The following is a 19,565-nucleotide window of genomic DNA, read 5'->3' as shown; positions in this document are numbered from 1 at the left end:
TTTTTTTTTTTTTTTTTTTTTAATCTGTTTTGAGGCAGGGCTGCCAGCACTGGGTCCTGGGTAGCCCATCCCACCTGCAAGCAGGCGGCCATGGTGCTGCTGCTTTGGTTTCTCTCCGTGGCTTTAGGATCCTGACATCACCCATGAATTACAGCTTCAAGACAGAACAAAGCTCACCTTTATTCCTGGGATAGCTCTCTCCCATACAGACTGTGCTCAGTGTGGGTAGGCAGGCTGTATGTTGCTAGAGGCCATGTGTGTGAGTCTAGGACTGACCCTATTAGAAGTCTCTGGTGCAGTCAAAACTGCTGAGTGTAACCAAATGGGAGTAGAGATTAGTGTGGACCAAAGATCCACTGTACACTGGTCATCACCACAGAGTGCAGTCACAAGGTACCTGCGTGCTTCATCTCCACTTGAAAGGACCTGGATGCTTCAGAACATGTTTGCAAGCCTAGCCTACTGGCCTGCACTACTCTGAGTGGACCTGCTTCAGACTCAGGTCCGGAAGGTATCACTATTTAGTTCAAAAGGAAGACGCTAAGGTAATGAACACCACCATGGCCTAATCATTTTCAGTATTCTGCACTCTAGACAACTGCTAAACAAGCAGATCAACTCCAGCCACTCAGACCAGGAGCCGGCAATGAAAGGCCAGTGTGGCACAGAGGCCTTCTCTGCAGCTTCGCATTGTTACAAAACATGTTTTTCCTTACAGAATGATTTAGGGGCCTCAATGTCCTTTTCAGTTCCAAACAAGCTACCGAGAGCCAGACTTTATTACTTGTCAACAGAGTTCCAAACAGTTTCTGTCTCAAAAGTTAGGACAAATCAGAAAGAATTTAGCCAAGGGACAAGTGTAAAAGGCTTTCCATCCATAATTCACACCCACTTTCTAACTGCACTTCAAAGGAAAGGACGATCCTAGCAGCAGCGGCAGCAACAGCAGCAGCGCGCGCGCACACACACACACACACAGGCACGCACACACACACACAGGCACGCACGCATGCACCCACGCACAGTCAACCACTCTCACAACCACACAAGCAGCAAGGCATGAGTTGGCCTTGTCCAGACACTGTCAGCGTGACCGAGAGGCCACACTCTCCAGCAGGCACCCGTGCACGTACTCATCTGCCTAAGGATTTCAGCCTGTCAGTAGGAAAGGTCTTTCAGCCTTTACATTGGAAAGAAGACTTTAGTAAAAAACAAGACTGACCCCAGGGACACTCATCTCAGAGCCACAGACACCTGCAGCTTCTTGCCTCCTATTCCTTTAAGTGTGTTGAGATGTTCTTTGTTTCTCTTTTCTTTTTAAAAAGGTCAAACTTTACATTTATTCTAGCCCAGTTGGGGATCAGTGATAATCAATTCCCACTGAAATCATGCAGAGACGGTAAGTGAGGTTCACCTTCTCTGGAAATGAACTTCTCCTTACCTGATTGTTTCTTCTACAATGAACTGGCAAATGACCCCCAGAGCTGAGAAATGTGAGTGATTCAGGTTTCTCAGACCACTTAACTTTGTTCCCATTTCCATCAGCAGTTGGGAGGATGATCTGGAGAAAAAGCTTAACCAAGCTATGGGCTTGAATGTGCAGGGTCCACCCCCGAGCCCGACACAATGGGCGGCCACACTTCCCAGCTGGCTTCGGAGCAGCACACTTTTAGCTGAACCTGGGAAGAAGAGCACAGTCCTGGCACCACTGAGTCTGCAATAGTGCCCACATCTCCCCTAATCCTGGGCATCGAACCCAGGGCCTCCGCAGGCTAGGCACATCCTCCTGCTCCTACTCCTTAAAGCAGCATGTAACTGGAGGGCTAGTAGCGTTATGGCCATTAGACCATTTCTTGAAGCAGCTTAGGTCTCTCCATGTCTGACCTGTTTTTCAGCAAAGTCCTTCACCATTAATAGTCAACGTAACAGACAAGGAACACAGTGTGGCTAACCCGACCACTCTCCACAACATGTGGCTGTCTGGGAAAGGAGAAACGCCTGTGAAGAAATATTTCTTGATTGCAGCTAACACAGGGAAGGCAATCCGTGCACATGTGATCTGACTCAGCAGTAATGAATGGCGTTCACTAGGGGACACAAAGGGCAAGGGGTAACTTGCAAACCAGAGAATAAAGATGCCTTCTTCTCCCTCTCCTGCTCAAGGAAAGGCGGTCTATCTGTACGCCAGTTGCGACGCACCTCCCCACCCCCATACACACTTCCTGCTCAGGTAAAGGTGGTCTATCTATGACAGCTTGGGACGACGGGCCCCCATTCTATTTTAAGCAGCTTGTTCAGTTGGTTTTCAACTTAAATGCATGGTTAGGAACAGCAATGACAGCCCGACTTCTTGGCTTCCAAGTGAAGCTGAGGCTGCACTGTGGCCTGAGTCACCCCTTGGAAGGACCAGGTAAGCTGTGGGGAAACTAAGTTGGTTCTCAGTTCAAGTACTCCCAGGTTTGGCCATGAGCGTCTCATCTGGAACCTACGGGCAGAGGCTCAGTGCAGCTTTGCACATGGCCAGCTTAGCTCTGCCCTTGTGGAAGTGCAGTCGCTTGTGTCTTCAGTGACTGCCAGTTTCTGGCTGGGGAGAGTGGACAGCAAATAAGGCTGGGAGAAGGAAAGGAAGGAAGAGAAGGCAGCTTTTGCTTATCAATAAACCCTGTGTGCCAAGCTTCACCCTGATCCCCTCTGGCAGCCTTGCCTTTCTGCAAGCACTTGGCTTGGGAGAGGCAGAAGGAAGGACGGACGGACCTGCAGTGCGAGGCAGTGACGCTCAGTGGCCTAACCCGAGAATCAGCTTCTCTCCCGACCATCTCTTTAAGACACTGTGCTCATGGTGGGCAGCCACGGGCACCTGGGTGCTTTCCGGCTCGGTTGAGGGGACAAATGTGAGCCATAGTACAGAGTGTGGCGGTGCCTGGTGCTGGCTGACCCAGGCCTTTCTGCAGGCCTAGCCTCGCCAGTGATTTAAGATGAAGCGCAATGCTTTTTATTCCACATCTAATTGTTAATGAGAGGAATGCAATCAGCAGCTCCTTTCCACTCTCCACGGAACCAAGGAGACTGCTGAGTTTGGAGCAAACACAAGCACTGATGGCGCTCAGGACATTCGTGTCCCTCCCCAGGCACAGGGAAGGAGAGAAAGCTGCAACGGTGACCAGAGCCAAGGTCACAAATTCACTGCTGCCCCAGGTTGCTCTTCCGAGTGTCTCACTGTCTGGGTGACCCACCTCATGCTAGCTGAGGGGCTCTCTTCACACACCTTCTCAGGCTCAGATAGAGTAGGGAGGACGGGAGAGGGACAGACACCCGGACAATGGAGGGAGGCAGCAGGTGCAGATCTTCCAGTGTGTATGTTCCTCTCTCTCCCCTCCAAGATGTGTAGGCAGCTGTCTCCTCCCACGCAGTGGCCTGGAATGCTCTGGCCAGATGCTGGACACTCCTGCAGTTAACAGGAGGAGGTCAGGCAGTCTCTGCCTGGAAGCTGCAGCCCCGTCCCCTAGACGTGGGCCAGATGGGGAAACTAGTTCTTCTGCTTAATGGCAAAGCAAGAGAGATTCTGGCAAAACACTAAATATATTTATAAGTCATCTTTGTCTGGAACCCAATGGGAGAGAAACAGGTGCAGAGGAAGGGGGAAGGAGAGGGGAGGGAGGCTTGAAAGTTCCAATCATTCACACAAGATAAAGACATCTTCTGATAGCAGCACTGAAGCAGCCGGTGTGCCGAGCAGACCGTCCTGGTCGGCTGCTGACCGGCTGTGTCCCAACAGGAGTCTCAAAGGCCTGCTCCTCGCTGGTCCGTCCAGGAATCCGGGTGGGAGTTTGATTGTTGTTGTTCATCCTGGTCTTGGCAGGCATGTTAAATACTGCAACGTTAACGAGTCCTGTGAGAACACACAGCCAACAGTCAGTACCCCTTTTCCTTGTACTTTTTACTGACTTTAAGAAAAAAAGAATGTTCATGAGGCTGTCAATGAGAAAGGCTTGGAGTTCTGTATAGAGGGACCCTGCTGTCCTAAGATGAGTGACCAGTGGCCGGGGCAATGCCATGCTTGTCCCTGATCTGTGGAACAGCAGAGTAGGCAGGGGCAGCTCTGGAGGCTGCACCTACAAGAAGTGAGTCCTGGAGGGCAGCTGGCTGGGCTCAGCCTGAGGATCACTGACATGGGGTCACTGACAGTGCTTCTGGTCCCTTCAAGGGGGTACATGGCCTCTGGGAATATAGCCTGGAGAGAAAAGCTTTGGGTCACCTATGGAGACGTGAGAGCTATTGTCACGGAGACACAGAAGACAGCCTAAGAAGAGAGCCTAGATGAGTCAAAAAAGACCAAGCCAGGCTCTCAGGGCATGAAAGGAGGAAACAGATATAAACAAAGGTAGGAAGGATGGTAACGGTGAGGGTTAGGGGTGCATTTCTGTGGCTAAATAGGTGTTTAGCATGAGCCAGGCCAAGCAGTCAATACCCAAGGGGCCTTCACCCCAACAGCAAAATGCTCTTACACTGGAAAAAAACCAAACACTGGCAAAGAGAGCAGACACGGTACATGGTGACTACAAAAGCGTGAGCCATGGTTACCTTTACAAAGGGCTTCTGGTGAGTGATGTCCTAAGAACTTCACAACACTATCTTCATGCAGCCCGGTGAGTAGACCTGTGCTCATTTCCCTCCCTCAGCAGGGCCTGACAGCCTGTGAGTCCACAAGTCACAGGCACACGGCCAGTGTGACTGAGCTGAGGAGTGGTGAGCAACTGCGTCCTCTATGACAGCAGAGAAACTGAGGGCCCCTGAGGCAGATCACTCCCCAAGGAAGACTGACAGGTGCAGGAGTGACATGAAAGGCGCACCCGGGGTAACCACGGAGGCAAGTGTGGGAAATAGGAAGTGACGAGGAGGCAATGCTCCCTAGAGGCTGTGCTAAGTTCCTAAAGCCAATAACCCAACATGTCTGAACCGGTGACGGCAGTGGATGTAAACACACTCATACATGGGTGTGCTCGGTCTGGGCCTCCCTGCCTTTGAGAGGCGCTAGAGATGTGGCAAGGACCAAGTTCACGATAACTGCTGGGGCTGACCAAACAAGCTAGGTGTTCTTCTGTAGACGAGCAGAGAGTAGAGACAAGAAAGCCACTTTCTGTTCCCAGTGAGACCAACAAGGCAGAGCTGTGTGACGTCCGTGGCATAACACAGCTAGAGCTGTCTCCAGTCACGCTAGAAGAGTTAGATGGAGAGGGTCTTCCCTGTAGGTCTTGATCTAGGAGCTATAAATGACAGGCTAGGGCTCACTAGTTTTCAAACTGGCCCAGATGTCCTCTTACTTTCATAAAAATTGTACTGAAGGAACGATTACAATTAGTACTGCTATATAAGAAGAATCTTCTAGAACTGCAGCTGGCTACTTGGTGAAAGTGGTGCTCACTGGGCTGTCAGCTCTGCTTTCCTGTGTACAGGGTTGGGGGAAAGTCGGAGAATGAGACCCCTCCGAGAGTGACAGCACCCACAGCCAACACAGTGCTGCCTGTACGCTTCTTCTCATACCTGGGCAATTATGAGGCCAGTGTCGCGTTATTTATCTGGAGATGTAGGTGTATGTCCGAGAAGGGGAGCGGGGCGGTTCAGCATGAGTGGCTGGATCATTTAGGAAGTCCCAGATGAGAATTGTGTCATCATGTGAACTACTGACAATCTGGAATTCATCAAACTGGAGTCGGAAAACTCTTCCAGAATGCTCCTAAAGAGGCAGAAACAAAGAGAGTAAGACTTTGAACTTAAAATCAAAGCCCCTTTGTTTGCAGGAGCCTATGGGAGGCTCAGATGTGCTCTTTCACTGTTTTACACACAGACACGAAGCAGTCACCCTTGTTAGAATGGAAAACTCAACTATTGGGCAACAGCTGATCTCAGGAACACAGGAAGCAATGCTTAGCCCAGGCAAAAAGGCAGTGAAGATGCTGGTTTGTCACAGTCTACTGGGCTTGAGGAGAGAGCTCGTTAGCACCTCCCTGGTACCTACTGGGCTGGAAGAGAGAGCTCCTTGGAACCTCCCTGTTTTATCTCCATGCAAATTCCTTTGCTTGACCATCAGAAGTCAAGGGGTGAGTAGCAGGAAGAAGTGGCATGCTGGCAGATGTATGCCAACCAACCTTCTAGGGTCTGGAGAGATGGCTCAGTAGCTAAGAGCACTAGCTGGAGGCCCAGGTTCGATTCCCAGCACCTACGTGGTAGCTTACAACCATCTGTAACTACAGTTCCAGAGGGTTTTGACATCCTCTGGCCTCCGAGGACACTGTACTGTACAGATATACATGCAGGCAAAACATCCATAGACATAAAATAAAAACAAATCTTAGGGAAAAAAACTTCCTTAATTTGAAGAACCGTTTATAGATTTTCATGACGCACAAAGTCCTACCATGGCCAATCTGAAGCCATCCACATATGATTGACAATTTGCAAAATTCTTTTTTGTTGTTGTTGGGTCTTTTGCTTTTCTCGAGACAGAGTTTCTCTGTATAACAACCTTGGCTGTTCTGGAACTTGCTTTGTAGAACAGACTGGTCTTTAACACAGAGGTACTCCTGCGTCTGTCTCCTGAGTACCGTGATCAAAGACATGCACCACTATGCCTGCCAACTTGCAAAATTTTAATAGTTGGCTTTCATGAGGTCAGGGCCTACTTTAGCACATGAGGGGAGCAAACACTGCCCAAATCAGGTGTTTTGGAAAGGACTTTCAACCACTGCTGCTAGTCAGTCTCTCAGTCTCTCCTGCACTCCAATGCCATCACTGATTACTACCTACCCTTGAGTTCATAGAAACACACACATGTAGTATATATGAGTGTGTACGTATGTTTGTGCCTAGCTTACTTTTTAAAGATTTAAAGATTTATTTTATATATAATTACATTATATATAAACATATATTTATATATTTATATATATGTATATATGTGTATATATATGTATATGTGTATATATATGTGTGTATATATATGTATATATATATGACTACACTGTAGCTTTCATCAGATCCCATTACAGATGGTTGTAAGCCACCATGTGGTTGCTGGGAATCGAACTCAGGACCTCTGGAAGAGCAGTCAGTGCTCTAAACTGCTGAGCCATCTCTCCAGCCCCATGCCTAGCTTATTTTACTCAAACATTAGAACAATGGTTTTTTTTTCCTTTTTTGTTACTACAAGTAAAAAGTTATTTTATCCCTTTAAAAGGTTAGTGGCTAATATCCCACTGTATGGCTATACTACAGTTAGTCTACCCTCCTGTTGATGGACATATGGACTTTTCACTTTTCTTTTTTATTATAAACAAAGCTGCTTTCACTCGGGAGGCTGAGGCAGGAGGATCTCTGTGAGTTTGAGGCCAGTCTGGTTTACAGAGTGAGCTCCAGGACAGCCGGGACTCAGGGAAACCCTCTTTCAAAACCGCCAAAGAACAAAAATAAATAAATGAATGGAGACAGAGCTGCTGTGATGGTGCACAGTCATGATGACAGCCCTAGGAAACCGAGGCAGGAGGATCACCAGTTTGAGGCCAGCCTGAACTACATTTCGAGATTCAGTCTCTAACTCTAAACACTTCAAACATTTATTATTGTATGCGTTTGCTTACGTGTTTCTCTGTGTGCCATGTGTCTGTCCAGTGCTCACAGTTCCCTGGTTGCCCTCTGCCCCCACAATTAAAGCTACTTGTGAGCTACTGTAAGAATGGCTATTGCTCAAGACTGCTGAACCACTGTTCCAGCCTCCATGGTTCTGTTGGAAATATGCACTCACTTCTCGAGCAGCAGAACTGTGTGGCCACAGAAGAGGGGTGTCCTTGGTAGATGCTTGCAAGAAGCTTCCAAAGCGGTGCCACTTGACAAGAGTTCAGAAGCTTTCCCATCAGTGATACGACAATCTTTCAAACCCTAGCTTAATCTCCACAGTGATATTAAGTGTTTAAGTTTGTTTTCTTTATGAAGTTGAGCAAGTTCTCCTGGCTTGCTTAGAGTTTTACCATGGGTAGGCACTGGATTTTGACAAATGACTTTTTTAAAAAATTATTTTATGTGTATGGGTGTTTTGTTTGTATTATGTGTTGCCTGGAAATAGTTACAGACAGTTGTGAGCTGTCACGTGGGTGCTGGGAATTAAACCCAGATCCTTTGCTGATCTGGTGCTACTGTAATCATGGAGCCTGCCTGTTGAGATGGGTGCCATGAACTGAACACTGGGCACACAGCCCAGTGCCTACTATGTAAAAGGTCTGCACTGTAAGCTGCAGCACCACAGCACACCAACCTTCAAGTGCTCAATCAGCCTTCTACACTGTACCTATCACCCCCACTGCATTTGAAGTCAACCTCAGGTACACAGTAAGCTCGAGTCTATGCTCTGCTCGAGCAGGGGCAACAACAGGGTGGGAAGATGGCTAGTGGATTAAAACATTTGCCTTGCAGCTCTAGTGACTTGACATCAATCTCTAGAACCCACATAAAGGTAGAGGGAAACGATGAACTCTACAAAGTTGGCCTCTGATCTCCAAGGCATGCACGCCTTCCCCAGTGACATTACATTTAAAAAGACACCACTACCTTAAGATACAAAATTTGGTAAGATACTTGGGGGGTGTGCAGGAGGCACAGGGATTCTACCCCCAACCCTGAAGAAAAAAAAGTCAAATACAATTTTTTTTTGTTTGTTTTTTTTTGGGACCAGATTTCTCTGTGTAGCCTTGACTATCTAGGAACTCAACTCTGTAGACCAGGCTGGCCTCAAACTCAAGAGATCTGCCTGCCTCTGCCTCCCAAGGACCCTGAGTTACCACCCAGCAAGTTGTGTTTTCTTTTTCTTTTTTTTCTTTTTTTCGGAGCTGGGGACCAAACCCAGGGTCTTGTGCTTGCTAGGCAGGCGCTCTACCACTGAGCTAAATCCCCAACCAACCCTGTGTTTTCTTATTACTATTTTGCTGGCTATCTATCTATGTTTCTTTCTTTTTTCTTTCTTCCTTCCTTCCTTCCTTTCTTTCTTTCTTTCTTTCTTTCTTTCTTTCTTTCTTTCTTTCTTTCTTTCTTTCTTTCTTTCGTTTTGAGACAGGGTCTCATAAATTGCACACTGGTGGTGAGCTTAGAGCAATCCTCCTGCTGCCTCAGCTCCTTGACTGCTGGGATTACAAGTGTAAGCCATTAACCCTGGCTTACTTTCACTCTCATCAAGTAGTTTACTTGTTTTAACTCACTGAACCTTGACCCGAGCCTATGCTGACGGTCAGTAAGCTTCAACAATCTTCCTGTCTGTCTTGGAAAGTGCTGGGGTTACAGGTGTGTGTATGTACGCGTCTCTTCTTTTCCCTTCCCTTTGACGGTGGGGCCGTGTTTATTTATAGTGAGGGGCACTTCTGGCACCCAAGCATGCAGACAGCCAAGATACTTACGAGGAAGGTGGGATGCAGCCTCTTTAAGGGCAGAATGGACCTCAGTGGTCTGCAGGGAACCTGGGGAGTGTGATCCTTTAGCAGGGAACTACCATTCCTAACTCTGAGGATGTTGGGCAGGGTGTTTTCTGTTGAGGACGGTCCTTCTTGAAAGGGGTAGTTCTGGGTCTATTGAAGAGGGGGTCCTCTGGTCATGTAGCAGGGGTGAGTCTTAACTTGATTAGCTGCAACGGATCAGGCAATTAGTGCCCTCTACTCTTGAAGAGTCTTGGAAAATAATTATTGGAGGGCTATAAACAAATGATTTGGTTACGGAAGAAAACAACTTTTCTGGAAAGGTTGAGAGAGAAGCGGAAACAGAAGTAGGAGAAATGGAGGGGGCTAGTGAGGAAAGACTTGTCAGGGTGACAGTGACTGGTCCCACTGCCAGGATGCTGCACCGCAGTGAGCCGGCAGAAGGCAGGGAGATGCAGAACAGAGAAGGGAACAGGGGAAACAGAGGACTAGTGTACAGAACCTGTCTGGCCCCGTGAAGGGAAGATGGTCCTTTTAGCCAGCTTCTCCACGACGTCTAAGACATTTAAAAGATGTACTGGGAATAAATGGATCCGTTGTAGGGTGAGGGTCATTGGGAGAGCTTGTGTGGGAACATTTTGTTTGAGTATTGGGCATACAGGCCCCTAAAAGTCAAAGCAAAGCAAAGCAAAACGATTCCTTATTCATTTTAGTTGTTTTGCCTTGAGAACCGTTTCTCACTGTAGTCTGTCCTGCCCTAGGTCATCTTTTTATGTTTTTGCGCATGCGCGCAATGCTCTTGCACCATATCGAGTATGTGGAGACGGAAGGCAACCTGTAGAATTAACTCAGTTTCTTTTTCTACCATGTGATGGAAGCTATCTCATGGGTCCTAACATGTCTCTTTCTTTAAAAAACAAAACAAAAGCAAAACCCATGCTATTAATTTTTCTCTAGGCTCTACTGTCACCATATATTTCTTTTTTTTCGGAGCTGGGGACCGAACCCAGGGCCTTGTGCTTCCTAGGCAAGCGCTCTACCGCTGAGCTAAATCCCCAACCCCATATTTTTATTTTCATATTCAAAATCCCTTTCAATTTCTCTTGAGATTTCTCCTCGCCCTGTGTATTATTTGAAAGCGCTAGATGGCTCATGGCTACACCTACTACCCTTCCTCTGGTCACTCAGTGCTTTACTTCCACTGTGGTGTGCATAAGAACACATGCTGCGTGTTTCTAGCTCTTTTTTTTTTTTTTTTTTTTTTTTATTATATATAAGTACACTGTAGCTGTCTTCAGATACACCAGAAGAGGGCATCGGATCTCTTTACAGATGGTTGTGAGCCACCATGTGGTTGCTGGGAATTGAACTCATGACCTCTGAAAGAGCAGTCGGGTGCTCTTAACCGCTGAGCCATCTCTCCAGCCCCGTGTTTCTAGCTCTTAACGTTCTCTTACGTTTGCTCATCTGTGTGACACAAGCACGCATGTGTCATGGCATGGGTAGAGGTCAGTCCTCCTTTCACTGTGGGGTTCTTAGGGATCAAACTCAGGTTGCCAGGCTTGTCAATAAGCCTCGCTTGCTACCTGCTGAGCCATCTTGCTGGATATACCTAGTATTTTGAATTTGTTAAGCTGAGCTTAAGGACCAATGCATTCTATCTTGGTGAACGCTCCACGGGAGCTTGGAAGAATCATTGTGTATGCAGAGGATAACCACATTAGCTGAGACCCTGCTGCTGAGCTTAACTATTCTCCTTGAGTCTACTGCCTGCTGCTGCCATGACTGGGTGCTGATCTTTTCAGCTCTGACAGTGGCTCACTGATTTCCTTATAGATCTAGCACCTCCTCATCTGGTATGTCCTGGTGCTATCATTAGGCACTGACACACTAGGGACTGTCTTTTGCTCATCACGATGCACCACACCTTTTTATCCGGATAATATTCCTTGTTGGCAGTTTGCTCTGTATGAAATTAATGCAGCTACTCTAAACTAGTAATGGCATGGGATATAATTTTTAAGAGTCTCATAATGAAGTTTCATACACAGGGTAGCTTAAATGGAGATTTCCCACTGTCTAGAGGCTGAAGAGTTGGCAGAATTGTTTTGATTCTCAGGCCCCTTCCCCAGCTTATGTCATAGATGACGTCTTCTCTACCTTACAAGCATTGCCATCTATGTTTACCTGCCTGATCTTGTCCTTTAGGGAAACCAGTCACATGGAACTAATGCCTATTCTCTATGCATTCAACTGATCCTAATCACCCTTATAAAGGCTCAGTCTTCAAACACAACCATATTCTAAAGTATTGGAGGCATCAGGTTCAACACAGGAATTTCAGAAACACAGATTTCAGCCTTCTTCCTGGGTGGTAGTGGTGTTGGTGAACCAGCCTAGGTCTGTGTGCATGCTAGTACACTCTTCCAATCCCGGTCCTTGGGTTTCTGAGGCAGGGTCCTGCTATGCAGCCCCGGCTGGCCTTTAAACTCATGGTCCTCCTGTCTTAGAGTCCCAACTGCTACAATTACAGGCATATACCACCTTATCAACTTTAACTTCTTATTTATAAATGTCTTTACATCTACAATTGGTTTGTGCATCCATTTATTTCTGCATGTGTTTCTGTTTGTATGTGGATTATGTGTAAGTTGTCTGTGGAGGCCAGAAGCATCATCAAATGCCCTGAAGGAGTTACAGGTAGTTTTGAGGTACCTGATGTGATGTTAGAAACTGAAAAACTGAGTGCAGGACCTCTGGAAGAACAGCAAGTGCTCTTAACTGCTGAGCCATCTCTCCAGCCCCACCCCCACCTCACCCCCCTTGAGACCAGGTCTCATGTAGCCAAGGCTGGCTTTGAACTCCATGTGTAAATGATGGCAATGCCTTTGACACTCTCATCTTCTTGCCTCCACCTCTGAATGACAGGACTTAAGTCTTGAATATATGGTGCTATAGACTGAGTCTAGTGCTTTTGCACATGAAGCAATCACTCGACCACCTGAGCTGTATCTCCAGCCCCTCAAGTTGTTCTCATAGAGCGCATACAGCTAGTCTGGTCTTGTCTTTGACCCACTAATAATTTCTCTTAATCTGAAGTAGAGAAGCTCACACTGAGATATAACCAAATTGTTGAAAATCCCTGACAAGAACAAAACCTTAAAGCAGCCAAAGGAAAACAAGCCACTGTGCAGAGGAAGAGGGACAATGTCTCTTGCTTATCTAAGCAGAACCACACAGGAGAAAATGGAGGACAGCACTGATGCAATGAAAGACACTGTCGGCTTCTTTACCAGCCACGACACCCTGCAGAAGGCAGACGAGTGCTGGGAAGCCCTTGTCCCCAGCGTGCCTGCACAGGGGAAGTGAGGAAAGCTCTTCCAGAGGACACCGGCACTCCAGGAGGAGAACTGTCTGCACAAAGGAACAAGTAAAAGTGACAGCCCCACGGGCTCACAGACTCGAAGCTTTGGTCACCAGGGAATGGAACTATTTACTAGGATTAGGAGGTGTGGCCTTAGTGGAAGAAGTGTGTCACTGGGGGGTGAGCTTTGAGGTTTCAAAAGCCCAAGTCAGACACAGTCTCAACCTCTTTGCCTTCCAATCAGGAAGCACAGCTCTCAACCTGTCCAGCACCAGGCCTGCCATACCTGCCACCATGAAGACGGACTACGCCTGACACGGTAGGCAGGCTGGGGTTAAATTCTTCTGTTTAAGAGTTGCTGTGGTCACGGTGTCTCTCTCTCCACAGCATAAATCTGCCTAAGACACAGGTGACGGATCCATGAAAGACAGTGTGCTGTGCACTATGGAACATACATGGTAACTTCACATAGTAACTACTTTGGCAAACAGGCCATTTCTAGAAATACTGAATGCAGGCTCTGCATATTTCACTCCTCCCTAGGGCTCAGGCCCTGACTGCTGGGTCAGAATCTAGAGCATTGGGCTTTGATGCCCATTCTCACCTTTTCCCAGAATTGTGCAAAATAACAACAAAACCAAACCAAATCCCTCCAAGTAAAGTCTCTGACACTTTATTTGTCGTAGGCAAACATGGATAACCCTACGGCTCACCAGCTGGTGAATGGGTAAAACGTGGTCCATATGAACCCGGGCAAACCCTAACGATTTCTGCCTAAGTGTAGACACAGGTGGGGTTGAGGGAGCAGTCAGTCGGCTGACAGCCTGCCTCTCACACAGGAAGTTCTACCATACAGGACGGAATACGCTAGGTGTGGTGGTGTCCTGTAATTCAAGCACTCCAGAAGTAGAGGCAGGAAGATGAGAAGTTTAAGATCACCATTAGATACATGACTGAGTGTACATGACAGGAGACTTGACAGGAAGTTTGAGAAGAAAAAAGAAGATAGGTATAAAAAAGTACATACTATATGATTTGTTTTCATAAAACTCTAGAAAATATCAACTAACCAAGATTATATAAAACAGGCAGGCCAGGATTTTATCAGAGACTGGGGACAAGGTGGGCTACAGAAAAACATGAAGGGATTGCTATGTACATGGAGACACTCTATGGTTTTACTGGCATATACACATCAAAGTTTTAAATTTTATTATTATTGTTGTTATATCTTTTGAGACAGGGTCCTACTCTATAGTCTGAGGTGCTTGGAATTCAATGTCAACCAGGCTGACCTTGAACTCAGATCACCTTCTTCCGCCTCCCCATGGCTAGGTAGGGTGCCCAGGCAAGCACCAGCTCACCTGGCTCTGAACTGTAAGGTGAAAACCTTCTGCTGCTGCTGCTATTCCTTTCGTTTAGGGTACAGGTCTTGTACATAGTTCAAGCTGGTCTTAAACTCAAGATGCTCTTCCCTTAGGCCTCTGAGTTCTGAAGTTATAGAAAAGCTTGTTTCTTTTTGAAGATAGGCCCTCTCTATAGCCTAGGCTAGCCCAGAGCCTCAGTGTTCTCACCTCACTTTTCATGTCTGGGATTCCAGACACATGACAAAGCACATGTGCTGGTCAAAGACTGCATTTAATTGTAACTGTCTGGAGTGTATAGCAATTCTCCTGCCTCAGCCTTTGAATGCTGAGATTACATACGTGTGCGCCACCATATCCACCTTAAGAGTGTACTTTAAATCCAAGAAAGACAAAAAGTATCCCTTTTCATCAGAACTAAAACTTCCTCCATGTTGAATCAGAATTGAGAACACTGGATTTTTAATGTTTTATCTGAATTGTTCAAAAAGACCTGTTTACTCTAGACCCACACACATCTAACTGAAGAATCATTTGTTAATCTGAGCCTTTGGCTTATAACATGGCAAAGAATTCTATGCTTTCAAGCCTGTGGTGGATGCAGCCTATAATCCCAGCACCAGGGAAATGGAGGTAGAGGACTGCAATTTCAACACAGCCAGGGCTGCACAATGAGGCCCTGTTACAAACAGAGAATTGGAGGGTGACATTTCTCCTTCTGACTCACTTTCCCCCGCAAGTATCTGATGTTCAAACACAGCGTAGAAGGGAGAACAAAGAGGACTGAAGGTGCTCGAGGCACTGCCTACTGAACGGGATGTGGGACTGAGAGTTGACCAGGGGTTCCAGCAGAGTCCAGGGTACATTTTGCAAGTACAGGTGTTCAGGTCCTTAGATCCTGGACAGGTTCCAATCTGGGTAATTATATTCTCTCCCTCAGTGCATCCCGCTGCTTATGGTGGATACAGAATTCTTATTCACTTCCTGTGCTATGTGTGGGCTGTGTGCTGTGCAGCTGTTAGCAGCTGCCACAGGCCTCTCCATAGCCAGTCTCTAAGCACTTCTGGAGGAAGGGTGCTAACTACATAAGCATAGTTTACTGTCATGTATTGGTTGCCTTCCCATTTAGTAGGTTTTGTGAGAGTCTAACTATAAAATCCAGATCTATATTCTACAGCACATTAACATTTAATTTCTTCCCCTACCTGCTTGTCAGCCCCCTTTAACAATAAAGCTCTTACCACAAGCGTCCGTAGACAAAGAGTCCCTGCAGGAGCACGCGGGTCCAGAGCAGCCATAAGATCCCACACTTTAATTTTTCTAAAGATCAAAAAGGGGACAAAAATCTTAGTTGAAAGCAAACTTAAGGGAACACAAGAAAGAAAAGCAAAAAAGCAAAAAGCCAGGCAGTGAATACAGCGTGGCTGGAGTTCACAGGAGTCAGGTGATTTCTCTGTCTGGAGACAGGCTTCTCACACTCATTCTTACAATATCCACTTCATATATGCCTGGCCCGGTACTGTGGATTTGTCTGTTTCTTTGCTTTATAGGGCAAACCAGACAAATACATAATCAAATAGCAAAAATAATAATCAATACAAATACAATAAAATGACTGGGAAGAATATTTAGAAAACAGTAAGCAAAAGGTGGTGAATAGCAATTAAGCAACAGTGTACATCAACTTTCAGAGCTAAGGAAGGGTCATCTAGAATCGTAAACTGGGAAGAATGCAGACACAGACTTGGGGAAGGCAGGTGCTAGCTACTGAACCCAGGGCCTTGCACATGCTCTGCCACTGAGCTCTTAGATGTGTTTCAGAATATTGTTAGCAAACTCACCCATCATAGGCCCCACTCACTATCCTTTTGTTATCAAATCGAATACAGCGTACCAATTCCTCATGGCCTTCCAACACTCGCAGACATGCACCGCACTCTATGTCCCACAGCCTACAAGAGGAAATTGAGTCTAGTGAATTTTCATGGATTCTTTCTCTCTTTCCTTTTATTCCATTTTTTTTGGGTTTTCGAGGTAGGGTTTTACTCTATAGTCCTGAACTCACTCTGCAGACCAGGCAGCCTCAGACTCAGAGAGCCACTGCCTCTGCCGAGTGCTGTGATTAGAAGTGAGCACCACCACCACTGGCTCATGGATTCTTTTCTAAGCTTTGAATATTACAATGTATTTCATATATCCTTAAAAATTCACAAAGGGAGCCAGAAAAATGGCTCAGCAGTTAAGAGCTCTGACTCCCAGTATCCACGTGGTGGTTTATAATCTTCCATAACTCCAGTTCTAGAGACTCCCAACTCACTCTCCTGACCTCCTTGGACCCTAGGCACACATGTGGGCACATACATACACATGGGCAAACAGTTATTCACATAAAATAAAAATATATCTTAAAATTTCACAAAGATCACTCACACAAAGATATACTGTTTTCAATATAACTTATTTCCTATCTGCCATACAAGGTGGGCAGAAAAATGTGTGATTTAAGTTCAAAAGCAGTTGTTTTCTTTTTTTTTTTTTTTTTTTTCTTTTCTTTTTTTCGGAGCTGGGGACCGAACCCAGGGCCTTGTGCTTGCTAGGCAAGCGCTCTACCACTGAGCTAAATCCCTAATCCCAAAAGCAGTTGTTTTCAAAACACCATTCTTTATACAGTGCTAAAACACTATACTTTATAAAACACTAAAACCACATCCTTTTTGTTGTTTGTATTTTGAGACAAGGTTTCTCCATGTATCCCTGGCTGACCTAGACCAGTCACACAGCACCTTCATCTCGGCAGGAGGATGCAGTTGTCCCCACTGTGCAGAACAGTCCTCACTGACAGAAAGGTAGGGACAGGCCACAGCTCTGCAGCTGTTGCTCAGTCCCAGAGATCTAGAGGAACGGCGGGTCTGATGTGCAGCAGGACCACCTTTCTTCTACCTTCCCTCAGGTGTTTAGGGAAAGGAGAGGGCGCATGAAAACTTCCAAATCCTAACCATCTCTCTGCCATTCATCTTTGTGAGGGTAAAGTACAAGGAAAGTATACAGAGCTGTAACCTTCCTGTTTAAAGCCAGCCTAACTACTGTACTGAAAACAAAATGACGTGATTTCTAGCAGAGAAACAAACGTTTCTCCTTCGTTTTCTTTCTGTTTTCAATAACAGTGGCGTTTTTTTTTTTTTTTTTTTTTTTGAACTGCAGGAAACAGATCACCTAAAGGCTTTTCTGTGCTGCCTCTCTGGCAGGGCAGACTTTTGACCTGTACTAGCTACAGAAAGGAGACGTACCCGATTACAAAGGTAGGACAGGTAAAGACCATGAGCTCTGTGCACAAAGGGTAAGGAGAAGGGTGGTGGGGATGCATTCTGGGAAGGCCGGCTGCTCACCTGATGGTGTTGTCAGAGGAGCCGCTCACCACCAGCCTGTCTCTGTACTGCAAACAGGCGATACCACGCTTGTGCCCATTTAGGGTCCTTACAAATTCACAGGTACTTGTGTTCCACACCTGAGACACAAAAGTGACAGCTGAGCAGTGGATCGGTACTTCTACCAGTAAAAGGTAAGCAGGAAACAGAAGAGACTCAACAGAGGAAACAGCAATGGAAAACAAGAGCCAGGTTTAATTCATAGCACCGGAGAGCTAATGGGAAGCTGGCTGCTGTCACATGAGACTGTGCCAATGACTTACTCTATGAATTAGTCTCCTTTCGTGTGTGTGCATACTCAGTGTCCTCCTCAGTTCCTTCTACCTTACTTTTTTTGGAGATATTTTTTGGTTGTGAGCCTAGCCTTTAACGGCTGAGCCATCTCTCCAGCCCTTGGAGATATTTTTTATGTGTATTGTAACGCTTGAGTTTGTGTGTACCATGTGTGAGCTGGAAGGAAGGATCCTCTGGAAGGATCCACAGGGCCAGAAGTTGGATCCTCTGGAGCTCGAGACTCAGGTAGTTTTGAGCCACTATCTGCATGCAAACAACTAAACTCAGGTCCTTGGCGAAAGCAGTCTGAACACACTGAGCTGCCTTGAGCCCCTCCACCTTATTCTTCAGACAGGGCCTTTGAACACGAAGCTTACTATTTGGCTGGGATGGCTGGCCACTGACCACTGGGGACTGGGCACCGTTGCCTCCTGAGCAATAAGACTACTAATGTGAGGTGATGCATCTGGCTTTCCCATGGCTGTTGGGAATCTGAATGCAGGTTCTCATGCTTATGTGGCGAGGGCTTTGTCACACTGGTCATTTCCTTAGCTCTAGTATGTATTTTCTTGACCTTAAACTAGCGTCTCCTTTTCCCATGCTCCCTGTCATTGCCACCATCTGTGGCACTGTCATTTTTCCATGCTGGGTCTTGGGCATACCAGACAAGTGGTCTGCCATTAAGTTATACCTCCAGGGTTGGGGACTTAGCTCAGTGGTAGAGCGTTTGCCTAGCAAGCTCAAGGCCCTGGGTTCGGTCCTCAGCTCTGATTAAAAAAAAAAAAATTGGGGGGCTGGAGAGATGGCTCAGTGGTTAAGAGCCTAAGTTCAATTCCCAGCAACCACATGGTGGCTCACAACCATCTGTAATGGATCTGACACCCTCTTCTGGTGTGTCTGAAGACAGCTACAGTGTATTCATATACATAAAACAAATCTTAAAAAAAAAGATAAAATTTGAATTGAATTATTAAATTATTCTACAACAATACTTATGCACAGAGCTGTCCTCAACCACACAAACTCCTTACTGCAGTTGTGAACTTCCTGAGAGGTGGCCTGTTGTTACCTTTATGGTTCTGTCTCCAGAGGCAGAAACGATGTACTTGTCATCAAAGTCGACAACATTGACCGCAGCTCGGTGGCCCACCAGCACCCTCCTGAGGGTGATGTCAGTTGGGGAAGCCATATCCCACACAGCAATGGATCGGTCTTTGGAGCAGGTCACCATCATGCCGTTATTGAAGCGCAGGTGCAGGACGGCTTCACAGTGGTGAATCAATGTGTTTAGCATCTCCCCTGCATTTACGTCCCACACTCTGAAAAGGGTACCGGGGAGACCGATAGCGTGAAGGACAATGCATGCCTGTTTTTTACCATGGAGCTTACCATCAATGCCACCCCTACTTTCTTTTTGTTTTAGAGATGGGGGTCTCTCTGTGTAGTCCTTGCTGTCCCCACTCACTTTGTAGACCAGAATGTCTGTGAACTCACAGAGATCCACCTGCCTCTGCCTTCCATGTGCTGGGACTAAGGGTGTGCACCACCATGTCTGGCTCACCTCCCACTTTGATGGCAAGTGTGCTTTTTCTCTGCGTCCCCCAGGTAGAGCACACACAGGAAACAACGCAGAGGACAGGCTTAGCGAGGCTTCCTGCGCAGCGCTCAGGGATGAGAGTCACTCTCA

At 46.6% G+C, this 19,565-nt stretch overlaps 1 protein-coding gene across 24 annotated transcripts in view; it reads right to left on the bottom strand.

The window, feature by feature from the left end:
* Btrc (beta-transducin repeat containing E3 ubiquitin protein ligase) overlaps positions 1–19,565 on the bottom strand; it is a 168,831-nt gene continuing 149,266 nt past the window's right edge. For 23 of the 24 annotated variants that reach the window (XM_087575254.1, XM_087575272.1, XM_087575286.1 and 20 more), the window contains 6 exons: positions 18,948–19,197; positions 17,567–17,685; positions 16,022–16,132; positions 15,422–15,500; positions 5,542–5,734; positions 1–3,889 (listed from right to left, as the gene is read on the bottom strand). In XM_087575254.1, coding sequence (XP_087431380.1) covers positions 5,573–5,734; positions 15,422–15,500; positions 16,022–16,132; positions 17,567–17,685; positions 18,948–19,197 — 721 coding nt within the window. In that variant the 3' untranslated portion in view covers positions 1–3,889; positions 5,542–5,572. 24 annotated transcript variants of the gene reach the window in all.

Source organism: Rattus norvegicus, chromosome 1 (genome assembly GCF_021556685.1).
Source record: "Rattus norvegicus strain SHRSP/BbbUtx chromosome 1, alternate assembly SHRSP_T2T, whole genome shotgun sequence".
NCBI classification, from domain to species: Eukaryota; Metazoa; Chordata; class Mammalia; order Rodentia; family Muridae; genus Rattus; species Rattus norvegicus.
The sequence above is the reverse complement of the archived record's forward strand: the minus strand, read 5'-3'. Positions and strand labels throughout refer to the sequence as shown.